At 48.1% G+C, this 20,675-nt stretch overlaps 1 protein-coding gene across 2 annotated transcripts in view; it reads left to right on the top strand.

Annotated features, from left to right (window-relative positions):
- Nucleotides 1-16,087, top strand: part of HENMT1 (HEN methyltransferase 1) — a 31,510-nt gene extending 15,423 nt beyond the window's left edge. For both annotated transcript variants that reach the window (XM_075936651.2, XM_075936650.2), the window contains exons 6-7: nucleotides 12,583-12,760; nucleotides 14,628-16,087. In XM_075936651.2, the coding sequence (XP_075792766.1) occupies nucleotides 12,583-12,760; nucleotides 14,628-15,053 (604 nt within the window). In that variant the 3' untranslated portion in view covers nucleotides 15,054-16,087. The remainder of the gene's footprint in view (nucleotides 1-12,582; nucleotides 12,761-14,627) is intronic.
- Nucleotides 16,088-20,675: the final 4,588 nt, after the last annotated feature.

The following is a 20,675-nucleotide window of genomic DNA, read 5'->3' as shown; positions in this document are numbered from 1 at the left end:
AGTTTGGCATGACTTGTTCTTCACAAACCCATGCTGGCTATTCCCTATCACTTTATTACCTTCCAAGTGTTTGCATATGATTTCCTTAATTACCTGCTCCATTATCTTCCCTGGGCCAGACGTTAAACTGACCGGTCTGTAGTTTCCTGGGTTGTTCTTATTCCCCTTTTTATGGGAAGGTGATCTGATGTCAGAATGACGGTCAGTTCCTAGTGGAGTGCCCCAAGGTTCGGTTCCCCACCAAACCTCCCTCATGCAACTATCCTGCAGTTGCATTAACCCAATGTGCGTGACATTAACTTGGGGGTGGAGAGGCTGGGGGAAGTGTTCACTCTAAGAGTTTCCTCCCATGAGCAGAATGAATTTTGTGTTGTGCACCAGTACTGAGTTCATGTGGCTTGTTTGGCTGTGCCACTGTGGTACCCAAATTATTAATATATATATATCTTATAAACCTGTACCTTTTCCCTCTCCTGCCATGTCTCCTCCCATTGCTCCATTAGCTCCCCTGATGCCTGCTGCCCCCAACGTAAGAACATAAGAATGGCCATACTGGGTCGGATCAAAGATCCATCTAGCTCAGTAGCCTGTCTGCCGACAGTGGCCAGCACCAGGTGCCCCAAAGGGGGTGGACCAAAGACAATGATCAAGCAATTTGTCTTGTGCCATCCATCTCCAGCCTCTGACAAACAGAGACCAGGGACACCATTTCTATCCCTTGGCTAATAGCCTTTTATGATCCTAACCTCCATGAAATTATCTAGCTTCTCTTTAAACTCTGTTATAGACCTAGCCTTCACAGCCTCTTCAGGCAAGGAGTTCCACAGGTTGACTATGCGCTGTGTGAAGAAGAACTTTCTTTTATTAGTTTTAAGCCTGCTACCCATTAATTTCATTTGATGTCCTCTAGTTCTTATATTATGGGAACTAATGAATAACTTTTCTTTATTCACCCTCTCCACACCACTCATGATTTTATATATCTCTATCATATCCCCCATAAGTCTCCTCTTCTAAACTGAAAAGTCCCAGTCGCTTTAGCCTCTCTTCATATGGGGCCTGTTCCAAACCCCTAATCATTTTAGTTGCCCTTCTCTGAACCCTTTCCATGGCCAAAATATATTTTTTGAGGTGAGGAGACCACATCTGTACACAATACTCAAGATGTGGGCATACATAGTTCTCCTTTGAGTGGTCCCCGTGGGTGCTCTACTCTGGGTGCTGGTGCGTCCTCGCGCCGGCGACCGGAGACTTTTTCTAGCTGTTTCTGCCGCGGCGCGCAGGCACCGTAGCGCCCTCTAGTGTCGTTGGGACTGAAGGGGCGCCTGCGTGCGCGCGGCTCCTCAGTTCCCACTCTACCGTCCTCAGCAGCAGATGGAGCCCTCTCTTTGCCCTATTTCTGTGGGAAGAAAACAGTTAAATTCTTCGTTTTACCCCCTAGTTACCTCATCAACCAAGTTTTCGAACCCCCCCCCCCCCACTAGTTCTTTAAAACAAAAAAAAAATTTCTCTCGTTGCGGCTTGCCGCTTGTTCCCCAACCCTTCATGCCCGGCTCGCCGGGCTTCAAACGTTGCGAGACATGTCGGGATGCCATGCCGGTGTCCGACAGACATTCCACTTGCATTAAGTGTCTTGGGGAGGCACACCAGACGCAAAAGTGCCCGAATTGTTCTAAATTGACAGCGAGGGCGCGCCACGACAGAGCCAACAGACTGACGACTCTCTTATATGAGAAGTCGCTCCGTCCCTCCTCAGAGGACTCGCCTTCCTTCCCTAGACCGCCTCAGCCGACTAAGGGTATGGAAAAAGACCAACCCCCTACCCACTCTTCTTCTGCGGGGTCGAAAACCGGACTCTCTCCGGCTCCAACTATACCCTCGGTACCCTCAGTCACTGAGGATATGCCAGGAACCTCTGGTGTGCCGCGATCTAAGACACAGGCACCGCACAAGAGGGCTCATTCCGAGCTGAAACAAAAATCAGCGGCACCGACTGCTACGGCACCTAAGCCATCATCTGCAACGACGGCGCCGTCTAGAGAGCGCTCGGCACCGAAGTAACACCAAACGGCACCGGGCTCGGCACCGAAAAAGGCCCGTACTGATAATCCACCTCCTAGCACTTCGGTGCCGGGATGCACGTCGGCACCCACATCATCTCCAATAACGAGACCGTTACCACCGAGACCACACCGCTCGGCACCGTCCCAAAGCCGGAGCCGGTACCGATCCCCAGTGCAGAGCCATACCTCTTCGGCACCACCGTCCCCGGGTTCCTCTATCCACTCAGCGAGATTGCACCGCTCTTCGGCTGCTTCTCGTTCAGCTAGTGACATCGGCACTGAACCCAGAAGCAGGTTCTCGTCGCAACACTCTAGCCCGGCTCACAGACCTGCATCTTGGCAAATGCCTGCGGTTCAATATGCATACCCTCCCCCTCCGCATCCGTGGTATCCACACCAGTATGCCTACCCACCCCCGCCATATGCCACCCAATGGCAACCGTGGGACTCACATCCAAAGAGGACTCACCATCGACCCTCTTCTACCACTTCTAGGCCACCTCCCGCCTCACCTCCTGCCACCACATCGGCCACAGAGCTGAATTCTCCAGCTCCTTCAGGCGGTCATGACTCCCTCTCTGAGGGCGAGACTGGATCTCCGCTATACAACTCCTCCTCTTCCCCAGACGAAGCGGTCATCACCGAGGCCCCACCGTCGGGAGACGATATGAAAAAGTTCCAAGAGCTGTTTAAAAGAGTTGCTGTAGCCCAGGAAAAAGATCTTCAAGAGGTGCAGGTCAAACAATATCGACTCCTTCGCACGCTTCAACCCCCAACTGCTTCCAGAATTGCCATCCCTATGCATGAGGCCATTATGGACCCGGCTGACAATATTTGGCAGACCCCAGCGTCTGTCACTCCAACAAAGAAGAGAGCAGACCGCAAATACTTCATCGCTCCAAAGGATATGGACTTTCTTTTCACCCACCCACCCCCTAACTCCCTAATAGTGGATTCTGTACGTCACAAGGGTAAACAACGTAACCTAAGAACAACCCCACAGGACAGAGACCACAAAAAGGTTGACATTATGGGCCGAAAGGTTTATTCTTCGTCCACATTGCTCCTTAGGGCGTCCAATTACACTGCTATGCTGGCAGACTATGATCATGCCAATTACTCAAAGCTCCAGGACCTCCTCCTACACCTCCCGGAGCATAAACGGCCAACCCTGCTTAGTATTATGCAGGAAGGCCTCACCATTTCCTGCACAGCTTTGCAGTCCGCTATGGACGTGGCAGACACCGTGGCTCGAATCACGGCCTCGGCGATAGTGCTTCGCCGAATGTCATGGCTACAAGCCTCCGGCGTACCTAGGGACCTCCAACAAAAGGTCGAAGATCTACCCTTCGATCGGACCAACCTATTCGCAACTAAGACCGATGAGGTGTTGCATTCTATGAAGGACTCCCGTACAACCCTTAGGACCCTAGGAATGTATACTCCTCCATTTAGGAGAACCAGATACCAGCCTTACCAATGACCGAGAGAACCATTCCGCCAACAACCCAAATATGATTTCCGCAAACAGAGATCCCAGTGTCGTAGACCACAACGACGACAACAACAACATGCCACACCCCATCCCCCATCCGGCAAGCAGCAGGTTTGAAGGCCTGGTCGAGAGCCAGGAAGCCAGTCCACTGACCCTCCCAACTGCTACCTTTCAGTTCCACCACCGCCTCCGAGCGTTTTTCCATCAATGGTCCCTCATTACCTCGGACAAGTGGGTTTTCAACTTATTCCAATCTGGCTACGTCATTCCCTTTACCTCTACCCTGCCAAACCACCCTCCCACCCCATCCCTTTTCAAGGACCCCTCTCACGAAACTGTACTCCTGCAAGAGGTTTCACACCTCATTCAACTGGGCGCAGTAGAACACGTACCAACACAATTCCGAGGCCGGGGATTCTACTCAACATACTTCCTAACCCAGAAGAAGACAGGAGGTTGGCGCCCCATCTTAGACCTCAGGCGCCTCAACAAATACATTGTATACTACCGTTTCAAGATGGTTACCCTCTCAACTATCATTCCTGCACTCGACCAACACGATTGGCTTTCGGCTCTTGACCTTCAGGACGCATATTTCCATATTACAATTCATCCTGCTCACAGACGCTTCCTCCGATTTACAGTGGGTACCCAACACTACCAATACAGGGTGATCCCGTTTGGTCTCTCCACAGCCCCCAGGGTATTTTCCAAAACCCTATTGGTAGTAATGGCCTTTCTGCGACGCCAAGGCATCATAATATTCCCGTACTTGGACGATTGCCTCATAAAAGCTGCGTCTTTCGACGAAACGAAGGTCATGATAGATACCACAGTAGCCCTTTTACTCAGTCTCGGGTTTCACGTAAATTATGCAAAATCCACTCTATGCCCAACACAGAGACTGGAGTTCATAGGTGCTCTCCTCGATACAATCGCAGCAAGGGCCACTCTTCCCGAACACAGGTTTGTGATAATCTGCGACCTTATCCAAGCAACACAAGCGGTACCAACTGTCACGGTCCGCCACTGCCTCAAAATCCTCGGACACATGGCCTCTACGACATATGTCGTCAGTTTGGCCAGACTCCACATGAGACCTCTTCAGTCCTGGCTCGCTACGGTGTACAGACCCTTCAGGGACCAAATCTCCAAGTACGTCGCTATCCCACCACGCATTATCAATTCCCTGCTCTGGTGGACAATTCCTCAAAATATGCTACATGGCGTTCCCTTTCAACGTCCAACTTCCATTCTCACAATTATAACAGACGCCTCACTCATGGGATGGGGAGCCCATTTGGGAAGCATCACAGCCCAAGGCAAATGGTCATTTCTGGAGCAAACACTCCACATCAACCTCCTCGAACTATGGGCAGTCAGATATGCATGCCAATACTTCATTCAGCATATAGTCCACAAGACCATCACCATTATGACGGACAATACCACCTGCATGTACTACATCAACCGGCAGGGTGGCGCCCGTTCCCCTTCCCTATGCTCGGAAGCCACCAAATTCTGGACCTGGTGCCTCTCACACGGGGTCACCCCTTCCGCTGTGTATCTTCCCGGAATACTTCCCGATGACCTCTTCGCCAAAAAGAGCAATCGAAAGTGCCACCTCTACTGCTCCAGGGGAGCCCTGGGGAGAAGTTCCCTCGGAGATGCCTTTTCCATCACATGGGATGCCTCCCTCCTGTATGCCTTTCCCCCTCTCCCACTCCTACACAGAGTCCTGGACAAGATCAGATCGAACCAGGCACGGGTTATTCTAGTGGCACCTGCATGGCCCAAATGAACATGGTACCCTTACCTCCTCAAGATGATGGTAATGGATCCGTATGCCTTCCCTCCACATCACGACCTCCTCTCACAAAACCACAGTCGAACCCTTCACCCGGACATCCCCAAGCTGAAGCTCCACGCTTGGCTCCTTCATGGCTTCAAGATGCCGAAACTGCCTGTTCAGAACAAGTGAGACACATGCTAATTAATAGTAGGAGACGTTCCACCAGGAAAACCTACCGATACAAGTGGACGCGTTTCTCCCAATGGTATGCTCAAACCCATGCAAGCCCACCACACCTTGCTCCTGTACATACCTTATTGGACTACTTACTCTCTCTGAAACACTCCGGCCTAGCACTCAGTACTATCAAGGTCCATGCTGCGGCCATAGCGGCCTTTCACCGTTCTGAACAAGGCACTTCCTTTCTCGCTGACCCACTGACCAAGCTTTTCTTCAAAGGCCTGCAGAACACCTTCCCTCCGGTCTGGCCACCAGTCCCCATTTGGGACCTGAACCATGTCCTTAAGAGCCTCACAAAACCCCCGTTTGAACCAATAGCGACTTGCTCTTTGTCTCACTTGTCCATGAAAGTGGCTTTTCTCGTCGCCATTACCTCCAGTAGGAGGGTTAGTGAGCTTGCAGCCTTAATGGCTGACCCTCCATACACCGTATTTTTACAGGACAGGGTGATACTCCGACCCCACCCTAAGTTTCTACCTAAAGTACCCTCCCCCTTCCATGTGAATGAACCCATACACTTACCTGCCTTCTTTCCGAAACCACACACGGAGCCGATATAGACCGTGTGGCACACTCTCGACGTCCGACGAGCATTGGCGTTTTACATACATCGCACGAGACCCTGGCAAGCCTTGCCTAGACTTTTCATCTCCTATGCTGAAAGATCTAAGGGACAAGCAGTCTCATCTCAGAGAATCTCTAAATGGATTACATCCTGCATTAAAACCTCTTATACCCTATATAACAAAGACTTACCTGGACCTATCACAGCTCACTCCACTAGAGCGGTAGCTTCCACGATGGCTTTTCTTCCTAACATTCCATTGCAGGACATTTGCAACGCTGCTATCTGGTCATCTGACCACTCGTTTGCGCAACACTATGCTCTTTCCACCTCGATAGCATCTTCTATGGCGGTTGGACAAGCAGTGCTATTCACAGTTACTACCACATGGCTCCAAACCCACCTCTGCGAGCCGACAACTGCTGTGTAGTCACCCAGAGTGGAGCACCCACGGGGACCACTCGAAGGAGAAGAAAGAGTTACTCACCTTGTGCAGTAACGGTTGTTCTTCGAGATGTGTCCCCGTGGGTGCTCCACTACCCTCCCTCCTTCCCCTGCTTGGAGCCTGATACTCTGGTGGGTAGAGAAGGAACGGAGGAGCCGCGTGCAGGCGCCCCTTCAGTCCCAACGACACTAGAGGGCGCTACGGCGCCTGCGTGCCGCGGCAGAAACAGCTAGAAAAAGTCTCCGGTCGCCGGCGCGAGGACACACCAGCACCCAGAGTGGAGCACCCACGGGGACACATCTCGAAGAACAACCGTTACTGCACAAGGTGAGTAACTCTTTCTTTTATACAGGGGCAGTAAGATATTCTTTGTCTTATTTTCTATCCCTTTCTTAATGATTCTTAACATCCTATTTGCCTTTTTGACCGCTGCTGCACACTGTGGACATTTTCAGAGAACTAGCCACGATAACTCCAAGATCTCTTTCCTGATTTGTCATAGCCAAATTAGCCCCCATCCTCCTCCTCTGCTGTCCTGACTCCTGCCCTTCTCACTGCCTTCAGCCTTCCTGAGACCTGCCCCCCTCCACCAGCCCTTCTCTCCCCCCAGTGCCCACTCCTCCAGTAGCCCCACTCTGATCATGTAAACTACCCCTCCTCATCCTCTCTACACACCTGCCCTGCCTCTCTCCTCTGCTGCTGGTCCCTCCCCTGCAGGTGTCTGCCCTTCTGCTTTACCAACAGAATCCCCTGGCACCTGCACTTTCCTGGTGCCTCCCTATTCCCTCACTGCCCCTGCCTCCTTTTTTCCTAATGTCCACCCCCTCACCACCCTTTGCCCCCATTCCCCTCATGCCCCTGTGCCCTCACACGACTTGCTCCATCCCTACCTTCCTCATACCTACCCCTTCTTTCAAGCCTTCTCCCAGCACCTTCCCCTCCCTCCTCTAGCCCCCAATGCCCTTACCCTCTCCTCTCCCAACATCACCCTGTCCCCCCTCCCACTGACACCTCTTCTCCTTCCCTTTTCCTCATTGTCTGCACTTGGTCTGCTGGCATTTCTCTCTCCTGCACCCTGTCCCTTGGTGCCTTCCCCTTTCTTCTCCTGCCCAGTCCCCCTCCCCTCAGCACAAGTCCCTTCCTTCCTATTTTTCCCTTTCCCCTCCCCAACCTTCTGCCTTCCAGTTTGCGGGGCTGGAGTCTGTGGAGCTGCTCCAGTTGCTGGCTGAGGGCCAGGCGGAAGATCTCCAAGAGACACGAGACCGTAGTAACCACAGAGCCCTAACGCTCTGAGCAGGATCCACACACAGAGGCACCGGAAGCCACATTTATCCTCCAGGTTCAACATCCCACCTTCCCGGGAAATGTAGCTCCCCAGAACAAGCTGTGGGGGGCCAAATTGTTGATTCCTGGTTGAGTCTGATGCCGTGGGGTGGAGGAGAAGCCCTGTCCCATCCCCTGAGCATGTTGTGGAGCCTCAGCCAGATTCACTCACACTTCGTCAGGACCATGCTCGGGACTGACAGTGTCCCAGGATCAGCATGTGCCAGGGTCAGTCCCTCTCCCCGCCGGATGATTTGCTTACTGCTCCCGCCACCCTCCCAGCCACTCCTGCTTCCTGCCAATCTCCTCTGGCCAGCCCCACTGCCTCTGACACCTTCCCCCCATCTCTGCCAGCCAGCCACACTGCCCCTCCTCCCCATCTCCCCAGGCTAGCTACACTGCTCCTGCCGGCCAGCCCCTCCCCTCCCGCCTTCCGCCCGTTTTTTTCCCCCCTGGATGGGCTCAGAGCAGCAGGCCCCCACCACGTGGGCAGCTCCGGAGCTGGGCCACCAGCAGCCCAGCTTGGGGCCGAGCCCAGTGCACAAGGAGCGGCCACTGCAGCCCTGCCCAGCCAGGCACTCCTTCCAGCGCGACCCGGCCAGTGGCAAGACTCCGGGGCCCCAGCACGATTGGCCGCTGGGGTGCAGGCGGGCGAGTGGTGCTGGTGAGGCAGGGAGCCCGGTCCCCCCGTCCCGCCCCCCCCCCATGAGCGGCTCCTCTACTGTCACTAGAGCTGCACTGGAGATGGCAGACAGTAGTAGGGGTTGAAGGCGGGGGGGCCCCACAGGCAGGAAGAGGGATTTGCGGGGGTGTGCACAGGAGGGGGTGGCCAGCCGCAGGAGGCACATGGGTGGTGGGGAGGGAACACACACACCCAAAGCTCTCCCACATCCTCCACCAGTTTCATGGTGTACAGTCCCGACTTTTTCAAGTGTCCGGGGTCGCCGGAGCATGCGCAGCTTCCGACGCCACGGCTGCCTACATCTTCTTGCGGGGGCGGAGGGCAGGGCTTGCCCTGTCACACCCCTCCTCCTCCAGCAGCCTCCAGCCAGCCAGTCTGCCAGTCCGCCCCACATTAGGGTGTGTCCAGGCATACCCGGCACACCCTGTGCGCAAGCCAGTGCTTCAAGCTCTGATTCTATGATCTCAGATGCCTCCAACACTGGGTAGCTTCCATCTATCGTCCAGGAAACCTCAATGTTCACAGATCAGTGTCAGTACCTACAGTAGTACAGGACTCCCTGGCATGGAGGGCTTCTTCTACCAACATGCTTACAGCATTCCATTCCATTCCATCGTCCACAACCCATGATACAGATTACTACAGATGCGTCTCTCTTGGGTTGGGGAGATCACCGTGCGGGATGTCATGTTCAAGGACAATGGACCACACAAGAATCTCTCCAACATATCAATTTCCTTGACCTGAGGGCAGTATTCAATGCCTGCAAGTGATTTCTATCCACCATTCACGGTCACGCTATTCAAGTCCCTACCGACAACATGACCATGGTCTATTATATCAGCCAGCAAGGAAGAGCCCGGTCCAGATCTTTGTGCAGAGGTGACGCAATTATGGAACCAGTGCATTCACCACGATGTCACCATTGTCGCTACGTACCTCCAGGGCAAAGATAATACCATTGCTGACACCCTCAGCAGACATTTATTTCTTTAGTATGAGTGGGAACTCAACCATGACATAACGCAGCATCACTTCCAACGATCGGGGTACCCCACTATAGACCTATTCGCAACACATCAGAATGCGAAGTGTCCCGAGTACTGCTCCAGAGTGGGTGTTGGACTGAAGTCCCTCGGGGATGCATTCCTACTGGACTGGAGCCGCCACCTACTTTATGATTTTCCTCCAATTCCACTTCTCCCAAAAGTACTGGAGAAGATATCAGTAGACGGAGCCACAGTTATACGCATAGCCCCGTTTTGGCCCAGACAGACATGGCTTCCAGTTCTCTTCCAAATGTCTTTATGCCCTCCATGCCATCTGCCAGAACAACCCGACTTTCTGACACAGCGAGGGCTGACCATGATGAACCTACAAATTGACTGACTACACCTCACAGTGTGGCTCCTAGCTGGTTCCAACGGATGGAAATTGTCTGTTCTCAGGAGGTAAAGCACATGCTAATGCACAGTAGGTGGGATTCCACATGAACAACTTACGTGCATAAATGGTGTCATTTCTATACCTGGTGTGCTGCTAATAACCTAGACTCATTCTCTATTCATCGCATCCTCCAACACTCGGGCTTGGCATTACCATCCATCAGAGTTCATCTCACAGCGATATCTGCCTTTAGACAACTGGTAAAAGTTACTCAATATTTGCCTATCCCATGACCAAATGATTCCTAAAAGGTCTTTCCAATCTATACCTCCTATGCAGAATTCCACTGGTTTTATGGGATCTAGAGCTAGTTCTGGACACTCTGATGTATCCCTCATTTGAGCCTTTCGTCACCTGTGATCTGGCAATGCTCACGCTGAAGCTCGTCTTCTTACTAGCGATTACATACACACGCTGGGTAGATGAGTTGGCTGCTCTTTCGACCACACCACCATACACCCTGTTTACCTGGGGTCATGCTGCGCCCCCACCCAAACTTCTTACCGAAAGTGAACTCGGAGTTCCACGTCAGTGAACCCATAATCCTCCCAAAATTTTATCCCAAGCTGCACTCTTCCAACCATGAAGCCCAGCTACATACCTTGGACATACGTAGAGCTCTGGCCTTCTATCTGGAGAGAACAGAGAACATGTCCCTTTCGGCAATTGCAATGCTTACTACTCTGTACGGCTGAATCATAGAATACTAGGACTGGAAGGGACCTCAAGAGGTCATCGAGTCCAGACCCCTGCCCTCATGGCAGGACCAAATACTGTCTGGACCATCCCTGATAGACATTTATCTAACCTACTCTTAAATATCTCTAGAGATGGAGATTCCACAACCTCCCTGGGCAATTTATTCCAGTGTTTGACTACCCTGACGGTTAGGAATGATCTAAGGGCCAACCTTTGATGGCACAATGCACTTCCAAGCTAACTGTGAACTGCATCTCAGAGCTGCTACTCATTGCTTAACAGGCCCCTTCCAAACACAATGAAAGCTCACTCCACCAGAGCGATGGCGATGTTGACAGCCTTCCTCAGAGGAGTCCCCTTACAAGATATCCATCACACGGCAGCTTGGTCCTCAGACATTACATTCGCAAGACATTATGCCATTGATGCTCTCGTGCATGACTCAGCAGTTGCCTTTGCAGTACTTTCTAGGGCAGATAGATCATAATTCCGATTTCCACTTCCGTAGACCAGGCTACTGCTCTGTAGTCACCTACAGTGCAGCACCCACAGGCAGGGCCAGCCCGAGCCCTTTTGGCGCCCTGGGCCTGGGTGTGCGGCGCTGCCCCTGGGCACAGGGTGCATGCGCAGGCCCGCCAGTGGGGTGCAGGCCCGCCCCCCACAGGGCGCATGAGCCCGCCCATGGGGTGCATGACGCATGCGCGCGCCAGCCACGGCCGCTGGCGCGAAGCCCGAGGCCTGCCCCGAGATGCTCGGCGCATGCACGGGCCGGTCACGGCCGCTGGTGCGCAGCCTGAGGCCCGCCCCCAGGGCGCACGGCGCATGTGCTGGCCAGCGCTGCAGACGCACGTGCCGGGCTGTGCAGGACCCTGCAGCCGTGGGGGCAAGGACGCTGCTGTCTGGCGCTGCGGGAGCTGAGCGCGCGGCTCCTGATGCACAGCGTCCCTTACAGCTGCTACCCCTTATAGCTGCCATCAGGGACCCCAGTGGGTTGGCGCCCTGAGCAGCTGCTCGGCTCGCCCATGCCTCCGTCCAGCCCTGCCCACGGGAACACTACCTAAAGAAGAAGAAGTAGTTACTCTCCTTTTGCAGTAATGATGGTTCTTCGAGGTGTGTCCCCCCATGGGTGCTCCACAACCCGCTCTCCTCCCCACTTCGGAGTCTCTTCTTTTTGTCTTTCGGATATGATTTAAGTAGGAGGAACTGGCGGGAGCCGGACCACGTGCACACTCAGAAACGGTGCGAAAGGTATGCGACCCCTCCCGCGCATGCGCAGTCTGGCTGAACTACGGCTGATGAATCTCCAACCTGTGGCACCAGGATGAGCCCGACACCTACAGTGGAGGATCCAAGGGGGGGCACGCCTCAAAGAACTGTTGTTACTGCACAAGGTGAGTAACTTCCTCTTTTTAAAAATAATGGCATGATTAAATTATGAAAGCCTGACAAAGTAAAAAAAGCTGTTTTTCTTAAGATGTTCTGTTTTTATTCTGTCTGCTTTACTGATAGTGAGAGACTGAGTAGGCATAATAACGATATGTACGTTTTCCATCTGGTGTTTGCAAAATATTAAAGAAACTTTGGTTTGTTTAAAAATGCAGAGGTAACAATGTAATTTTTTTTCATTGTATTATAGAATAAGGCTGTGATCTTTCAAATGTTTGTGCTTAATTTCAAGCACACAAGTAGTCCCACTGAAATAAATATTTTTGAAGTTAAGCAAGTGCATAAGAATTAGCAGGATTGTGGTCTTATTTTTTGCCGAGGACTCATATTTCTTTATCAATAAAAGATAATCATTCAATGTAATAAGATTACATTATTTTTCTTAGGGCAATACATGCAGCTACTCACTATGATTACACAGTGGAATTTACTGGACTAGGTATCCCGCCACCTGGAACTGAGGATGTTGGATTTTGTACCCAAATAGGTGTGTTTATGAGAAACCATCCAAAGAATGGTGAAACTGTTAGTTCTGAGAAACACACAAAACATGCTTACAAAACTGTAAGTATCTCCTGCTCTCCGCTCTTCATATCTACTTAGTTTGCTTTATATAGGGATCAATAGGAAAGGGACAATTTTGTGAGACAGAATCATAAGGGTTATGTATATACCATATCCTGTTATTGATACATGCATTTAATAGCATAGGGTATGTCTGCACTAACATGTGACAATGACATAAGTACAGTGCTTCAGTATGGATCAGTGGTGGGCAACCTGCAGTCCTTGGGCCACACAGAGCCCATCAGAGTAAGCAGCTGGCAGGCAGAAGACTATTTATGTTGAGTATCCATTTTCCCCTGCAGCTCCCAGTGACTGTGGTTCACCATTCCCAGCTAATGAAAGCTGCAGGAAGCAGTTGCCAGCACGTCCTGGTGGCCCACTGCTTCCTGCAGTTCACGTTGGCTGGGAACAGTGAATCGCAGTCACTGGAAGCTGCAGGAAGTGATGGCTGCAGATGCTCGAGAAACTGTAAACAAACTGTCTCAGGGCCTGCCAGCTGCTTACCCTAATGGGCTGTGTGTGGCCCATGGACTGCAGGTTGCCCATCACTGGTATAAATACTGCCTACACAGATAGGAGGGGTTCACAGCCCTGAGTGAGACACATACCTGTGCTGAGGTATGTTCCCAGTGTAGACCAGCTCATGTTCAAGAGCGCTTTGAAGAAAATGAACTTGTTGCTGTGTTTCCAAAAATACCAAACATTGTGCCTATGTCTAGACTGCATCCCTCTTTTGAAAGAGGAATGTAAATTAGACATATCAAAATTGCAAATGAAGCCAGGATTTGAATTTCCCGTGCTTCATTTGCATAATCGCATCAGTGTTTCTTGAAAAACTATTTCGAAAGTGAAACCGTGGTCCAAATGTGGTTCTTTTGGAAAAAAAAAAAAAGCCTTTTTTTGAAAGATCCTGTAAACCTCATTTTTTGAGGAGTACATGATCTTTCGAAAGGCGTTTCTTTTAGAACCGCATCTAGACTGCGGTTTCACTTTCGAAATAGCGTTTTTGGATAAAACGATGCAATTATGCAAATGAAGCGTGGGAAATTCAAATCCCAGCTTCATTTGCAATTTTGATACGTCTAATTTACATCCTTTTTCAAAAGAGGGATGTAGTCTAGACATAGCCTAAGATATGGAAAAGCAAATTTTGCTGTCTTAAACAAGGCTTTCTTGGAAAACTAAGTTAATATTTTAAAGGGTTTTGTAAGCAACATTTTAATTCTAGAAATTAACAGTGGTCTAGATATCAAAAGCTTCTAAAGCTGGGGGAGGAGAGCAGGGCAACTTTTCTGTGGTAGCAGGGCAGCTTTTCTGCTGTTTAAACTTAATGGTCTTGTGTTACTTTTTTATGATATAGAGCAGTTTATTTTAAGTGGAAAATCAATTTATACAAAAATGGTTATTTTAACTTAAAATATAATTGTTAGGGTTAAAATATTTCATTATCAACACACTTTTTCCATTGTATTCTCTAGTTTATTGTTGTTTGGTTGGTTAATGGTTTGGTTGGTTAATGGAATTGATATTTACAGGTATAAGCATTTTTAAGAGGAAATAAGTATTTTGAAGAATAGTATGAAATTAGAAAATATATATGAGAGAAATAACCATCTTGTGTCCTTGTAAATTCACCCTAACTAAAGTAATATTACCCTTTTTTTTTTTACTTGAGTGGCTGGCCAAAAAGTTGGGGTCTTGCAGGTTATACTGTTTGGAAGAGAGATTGATGAATGAGTTGGGTATCTTTGATGTAATTTTGTTTATTTATGAGGAATGTATGTAGTCCTATTTCACTGAACACAGAGGGAATAAAAAAAACCACCAAGAGATAATTCCTTTCCTAATATTTTGGGTTTTAAAGGTTTTCAAGGCAGTGTACCCAAGTCTTAAAGATGAAAAGTACCTGCAGAATGCAGTGGTCAATGAAGTTATTTTTGGAGCAGAAATCATTAAAAGAAGACTACTAGGCAATTTCAAGTCTGAGCGTAAGAAGCATAATGAGACGAAACTCAAATTCCAGCCATTTAAATGTTGCATGAGATGTTCAACGAATCTTTCTCTAGCAGAAACTGAAAAATGTGCTGCTGATAGAAGCACGGAGCCATTTGTAGATGGAAACAAAGTTTGCATACCTCTGGCAAAAATCTTTTTGATTCCCAAAGTGAATCAACTTTGTGGTACCTTTGAGAAGTTAAACAAGCTTATTGCTGGCAAAGTAGCCCTGAATAGTGATGGTTCTGCTGTGATAGTCACTGTTGAAAATGAAAATGAAGAACAAGAGTATTAGAAAATCCTTCAAATCCTTCAAACTATGGTAACAAAGAAAACCTTATTTAGTAGATTCATGCTGATGTTCTTTCTATACAATGACTAGAACAGGGGTGGGCAATAATTTTTTGGGGGGTCCACTTCAGAAATTTTTGAAGCAGCCCCGGGTTGCACAGGAAGGGGCGGGGCCAGGATACTTCTGGGTTCCCCTCCCTCAGACTCTGATTGGTCTGGGGGTGAGGAAGTGCCTTTGCCCCTCCCCCCCATGGTTTCCCCGAGGTGCCCATGACTCTGGCGTGGGAGGAGACTTCCTGCATTCCCCAATTAGGGTCTGGGGGTGCGCGCAAAGCCGCCTCCGCTCTGCCTCTGCCCTGTGAGCAGTATGTGGCACTTAAAAGCTCCATGTGCTCCTGGCAGGATGTTTGCTGTATAGTTCTTATTAAAGGCAACACAACTCTTTAAAGATTATGGAGCAGAATTTCAAAGATACAAAAGGGAGGAGTTAAGCATTCAACTCCCATTGAAGGGCAATAGTTCATTGAGCCTCTCTTTGTTTGCTCTTCTCTTATTTATTTCTCAGGCATGATAATTGAGCCATTTTGGGTATGTTGGGTGTATGGACACAGATTTCGCTATCTGAGACTGAGTACTTCAAAGACTAGTCATGTGAACGGTGTTGTAGTAGTGCACTACTGCTTCACCATCTATCTAGCTTTGTTTTCACATATTGATTCCAATGTTAAAACCTAGACAACACTTCTAATTATATCATCTATCAGCTATAAAACAAGCTCTTGAGTAAGAGGGACCAAAATGTTAATGTTTTTGGTAAAACATGCCTACCTTTTTTTGTTTTTAAGTTTTATTGTTGTAGTAAGAGTGAATATGAAGAGTGAGAAATGGAAATTCAGAAAACCTATCTTATTGTATGGTACAGCTGCAAGAGAAATGCAAGCAGCAGGTAGAAGACCTACATCAGAATGGAATAGTTAAAAAAGCATACATTTGGACTAAATACAGAAATAAAAATATCCATCTAGAATAAGCCACTAATGTCTGACAGCCACTGTACAAGTTCTTGTATATTTTTTTCTCCTTCCCTTTTTTGGTCATCATATTTAGGCAGCATTGATCCCATGCACATAACTTGATGGAAACATACGGTAGTCTTCATTATGGAGCAAAGTCAACCTAATTTATGCAACTCCAGCTGCAGTACCTTAGAGCAAGTTACTGCAGAGACTCCACTGTGGGGGGTTAATGGGAGAAACTCTCCTGTTGACTTCCCTTATACTGAGGGAATCAGCCACTAATGGCTGACAGCCATTGTACAAGTTCTTATAGAAGGAGAGAGTAGTTGGCAGTCGATTTAGCGGATCTTCACTAGACCTGCTAAATTGATGCCTGTGGGATTGATCACTGCAGCACCAATCCCCCAATAAATGTAGACAAGAAATAGAAATATGTCCTCCTTTGGACTTGTGTAATGGCAGTTAACATGAGTGAGTGTCACACCTTCATGTGGTGTTAACAAAATACTTTTTATGAATATAATTGCAACCCAGAGCACAGTATCAGGCTTGAGGAAAATAAAATGCTTCTTCAGGCTAACGGAAAAATGATACAACTAGTTCGTAATAGCAGAGGAAGGTCAAAGAGAATAATCTGCTGGGGAAGTGGCAGGCATTATTGTGTACAGGCACTGTACCACTAAAGAAAATGTGTTACTGCTTTCTGTTAAAAAGAGCTCGTAAAATAATTTGTGCTTTTCAGCTGTTCACTAGTTGGACAAATTTCAATTGAAATTGCTATCTCTGGTGTATGTTTAAATATCGTTAATAGAAGAAATTTTCTATATATGTATAAGGGAAAACTATTCTCTCAAAGCAATAATTAATACATACTATTCCTAAATACTCTCAATAGAAATAGAAGGCTATGCAATACTCATGATGGTGGAGCTCTATGATTTTGGCCAAGGAGATTATTCTTCTAGAAAGAGCTGGCTGGCCTGCTTTAGGCAAGGATATATCACACACATAAGTGTGTAGTAAACAAATGACTGACTATTAATCTCTAACAGCTAAAACTTTTATGTATGAACAAGAATAGCATGTTTGCACTTGTTGCAAAAAATTCCTCAGTTTTCTCCTTTCTTCAAGATAAATAATATTTTTGATGTGACTGGGTCACGGCACATGATTTTCTTTTGTTAATATTTGATAAATGCTAAAAATGTTTCTCATGAGTAACGTACAGACCTCACTCCTTGGACACTCATACTGATATCACTGGAAGATTTGGGTGAGTACATACTGCAGGATCAGGCCTTTTTTTTTTTTTAAAGATATTTATAAAAATGTAAAGCAGTTCTGTGTAAAGGTCAATTAGTGTTTTAGAGGATGACCTAAGAACCTCTGAGGGATAGATGAGAATCTATAAGCAGGATTAGTTTCTGTGAAGGAGATAAATGCTTTGAAGCATTTCACCTCATACCAAGTGTTTTATAATTTAGTACTTTTACTTGGTTTTGTATGGAATTTTCCCATCGTTGTTAAATAGCTATACTTACTAAACACTAACATGTAAACAAAACTGATTAGAATTACTTTCTCCTTTGTATTTTTTTGTTGTACAGTTAACTTGTAAAATGCCTTCAATGTTAAAAAGTAAAATTCAGAGCTTGTAAATAAATTGTTCTTTGTCTAATAATGAGCCCAGCTATTTAATGTAATGTAGAGTTCGGTAACATTAGCTGTCCTTTCTTTGAAGAAATCCTTGCAATTCAGTGGCTGTAAGGCACATTTAGCTGATACTGCTATATCTCTTAGGCTATGTCTACACTTGTGGCTTCTTGCGCAAGTACAGTCGTTCTTGCGCAAGAATCTGCAGAGCATCCACACTGCCCACCCGCTCTTGCGCAAGGAAATTTACAGTATGGCATGGTAAGAGAGGGCTTCTTACGCAAGCGCTACACTCTTTATCAGGTGTAAGCCCTCTTGCGCAGGAGCTCTTACACAAGAGGGCAGTGTGGACGCTCGGCCAGGATTTCTTGCGCAAGAAAACCCTATGGCTAAAATAGCTATCAGAGCTTTCTTGCGCAAGGGAGCGTCCACATTGCCATAGGCGCTCTTGCGCAAAAGCACAGTGCGCACATGGCAGTGTGGATGTTTCCTTGCGCAAGACTACTTGCACAAGAACCCTTGCGCAAGAAAATCTTGCGCAAGAAGCTGCCAGTGTAGACATAGCCTTAGGGTTTTTGGTTCCCACCCTTTTCTTTCCCCAGCCTTTGTTTTTTCTTGTTGGTATTTATTTAGTATATTTCATAGCTTGATCATTAAAATAAGTAACAGGGTTCTGTGAGAATTGGAACAATATTAGCCTTGAATATAATATCATGATACAACTAAGTGTTGGAGTGCCTGTGGAATCATTGTTATTCTTCTTCAAAAGATTACTTCTCTATTGTTCTGTAAATACTGCTGAAAATTGATCTGTGTGAATACTAGAATGGCTGCCTTTATCCCACAACCAAAGGACACGTAATTGCCTCCAAAAAATTCAACTTCCATGTAACATGATCGATTACTTTTTCCTTCTATAATCTTGACTTTTAGAAATTAATACTGGCTGTTAGCTTCTTAAAGGGAGAAGATAGAACCTAGATAAATAATTTGTGCTTCTGTGGTATGGCCTCAAATCACTTCATAAACATTAAGACCTACAAATCCCTGTTTAGGTAGGTAAGCAAGCTTCCTTGTAAAAGTGCTCACACTGAATCGTGGTGAGGTCATGTGACTTGCCCAAGCTATTACAACAAATCAGTAATGGACCCATGACTTTGGCTATGTCTGTATTACTGTTTATGAGGTGTAGCCAGTTAGGCCTCATGAAGGGGCTCCTTTGCCTCCGACTCAGTGGACAGCCACTCCACCTGACTACTGTGGGGACTAAACCAAACCCCCAGTTCGATAGTCTAGGCCCAGAGCTTGGGTGGTGTTATAAGTCCCCCCCCGGGGGGTTCAAGTCCCCCAAGTTGTAACTGTGCCGTTCGCAGCTCCATTTCCACAGTGCTCTCTGTTCGCACGCTATGTTGGGGTATATAATATGGTCATATGACCACCTGGCACGGGGACCACACTCTGAGTACCAGGGAAGGGCGTCCAGGCCCTCCCTCTCTCCGAACCCCAGCCCAGGGCCCTTAGGCTGGGACCTCGGTCCCTGCTCAGTGGAGGGGGCTGTGGCCCCTAAACTCCCCCACTCATGGGGTCCACGACCCTGCCTTGGGCCACTTCTTCCCCTGTCCCATACTTAAGTCTGACCCACAGGGGCGGGGTTGACAGCCCCCATTCTTTGGGTGTGTCCTCGGCCCATCAAGTGCCATTGTCCCACAGGGCCTGGATAATCAGCCTGTCCATAGCAATGCTTAACCACATTCAGAGAAATATTCAGCTTCCACACAGATTACAGATTCCTACTGTTGAAGCAAAAATATGCTTTTTTTTGTTTAGGCGGCTAACAACTGATTTGCTTTATTGATTAGTAAAGCAAAGTGAGCCAAACGTGGTTTCAGCAAAGCCGGGCCAAGTAAAGCTGCTAATACAATTAATTTTAGTATTTTTATACCCTTAGCCAAACAGTTTGACGTTAGGGCATTTAATTACAGAAATTTTTAATTAAATTTGGAAAAACAAGGCCTTATTAACAAGATGGTGGACAGGTACGAGGGAGTACATTTTTTGTTTTAACCAGCCCAATTAACATACCAATAGCCCATCCTGTAGGCCTCTCCTCATGGGGTGACAGAAAGTTTTCTTTGGTTTATGTGCTTGAGAGAAAAGCTGAAATGGTTTTTGATATACAAGATGGCTTTTAGCTAAACATAAAATAGCTTTTACACTACCTACACACAGACATTATACACTCATATAAATAGCATACATAAGATCAGCAAACAATAAGCTCCCATTCAATACCCCACATGGCTCCCTTTTATACCTTTTTTTGGGGCCAACACCCCACTATGGGTGCATCAGTGATCTGGCTGCTCCCCTCAAGATCCAGCAACGTGACACCTGGACATCAGGCCAGTCTCTTGGGGGTTCGAGGGTGGTCCAGGCCAGTGTTCAACCCCTTCCAGGTCCAGCAGTCCCAGCCAATCCTCAGGTACAGGCCTGTAGAGATGTTTGGGCCGATCCCTCAGGTCAGGCACCGCTGATGGTCCAGGCAAGTCCTCAGGTGCAGGCCAGCTCGAGGGTTCAGGTCCATTCTCCCCATCAAGCACACCTGGTGGTCTAGGCCAAATCTCAGCCTCCCAGGCAGGGAGCAGCAGACAGACCTCTAGAAGCTGGGCCCAAACTGAGCTCTCAGGCTGGGCTTTTATAGTCCACCCCTACCATTATCCTCTGTCATCCCTTGGATGGTTAGGGGGATCCTAGCATGGGGGTACACTTTCACACTCATGAACGCATTGCAGACGCAGTTCTCCTTCTGGTACCATGGAGGTTGGGATTATCTCCTCTCCAGATGAGGATCTGGCCACACCTTGAATTGAGGAGGGCTACCACTTGCCATGACTCCACCTGTACAAGGGTCGTGAGTTTTGGCAGGCCAGGTTGCAACCCATATTGGGGCAGTCACA

This window comes from Pelodiscus sinensis, chromosome 9 (genome assembly GCF_052426305.1).
Source record: "Pelodiscus sinensis isolate ZL-2025 chromosome 9, ASM5242630v1, whole genome shotgun sequence".
Classification (NCBI taxonomy): Eukaryota; Metazoa; Chordata; order Testudines; family Trionychidae; genus Pelodiscus; species Pelodiscus sinensis.
This window is presented reverse-complemented; position numbering and strand designations above follow the sequence as displayed.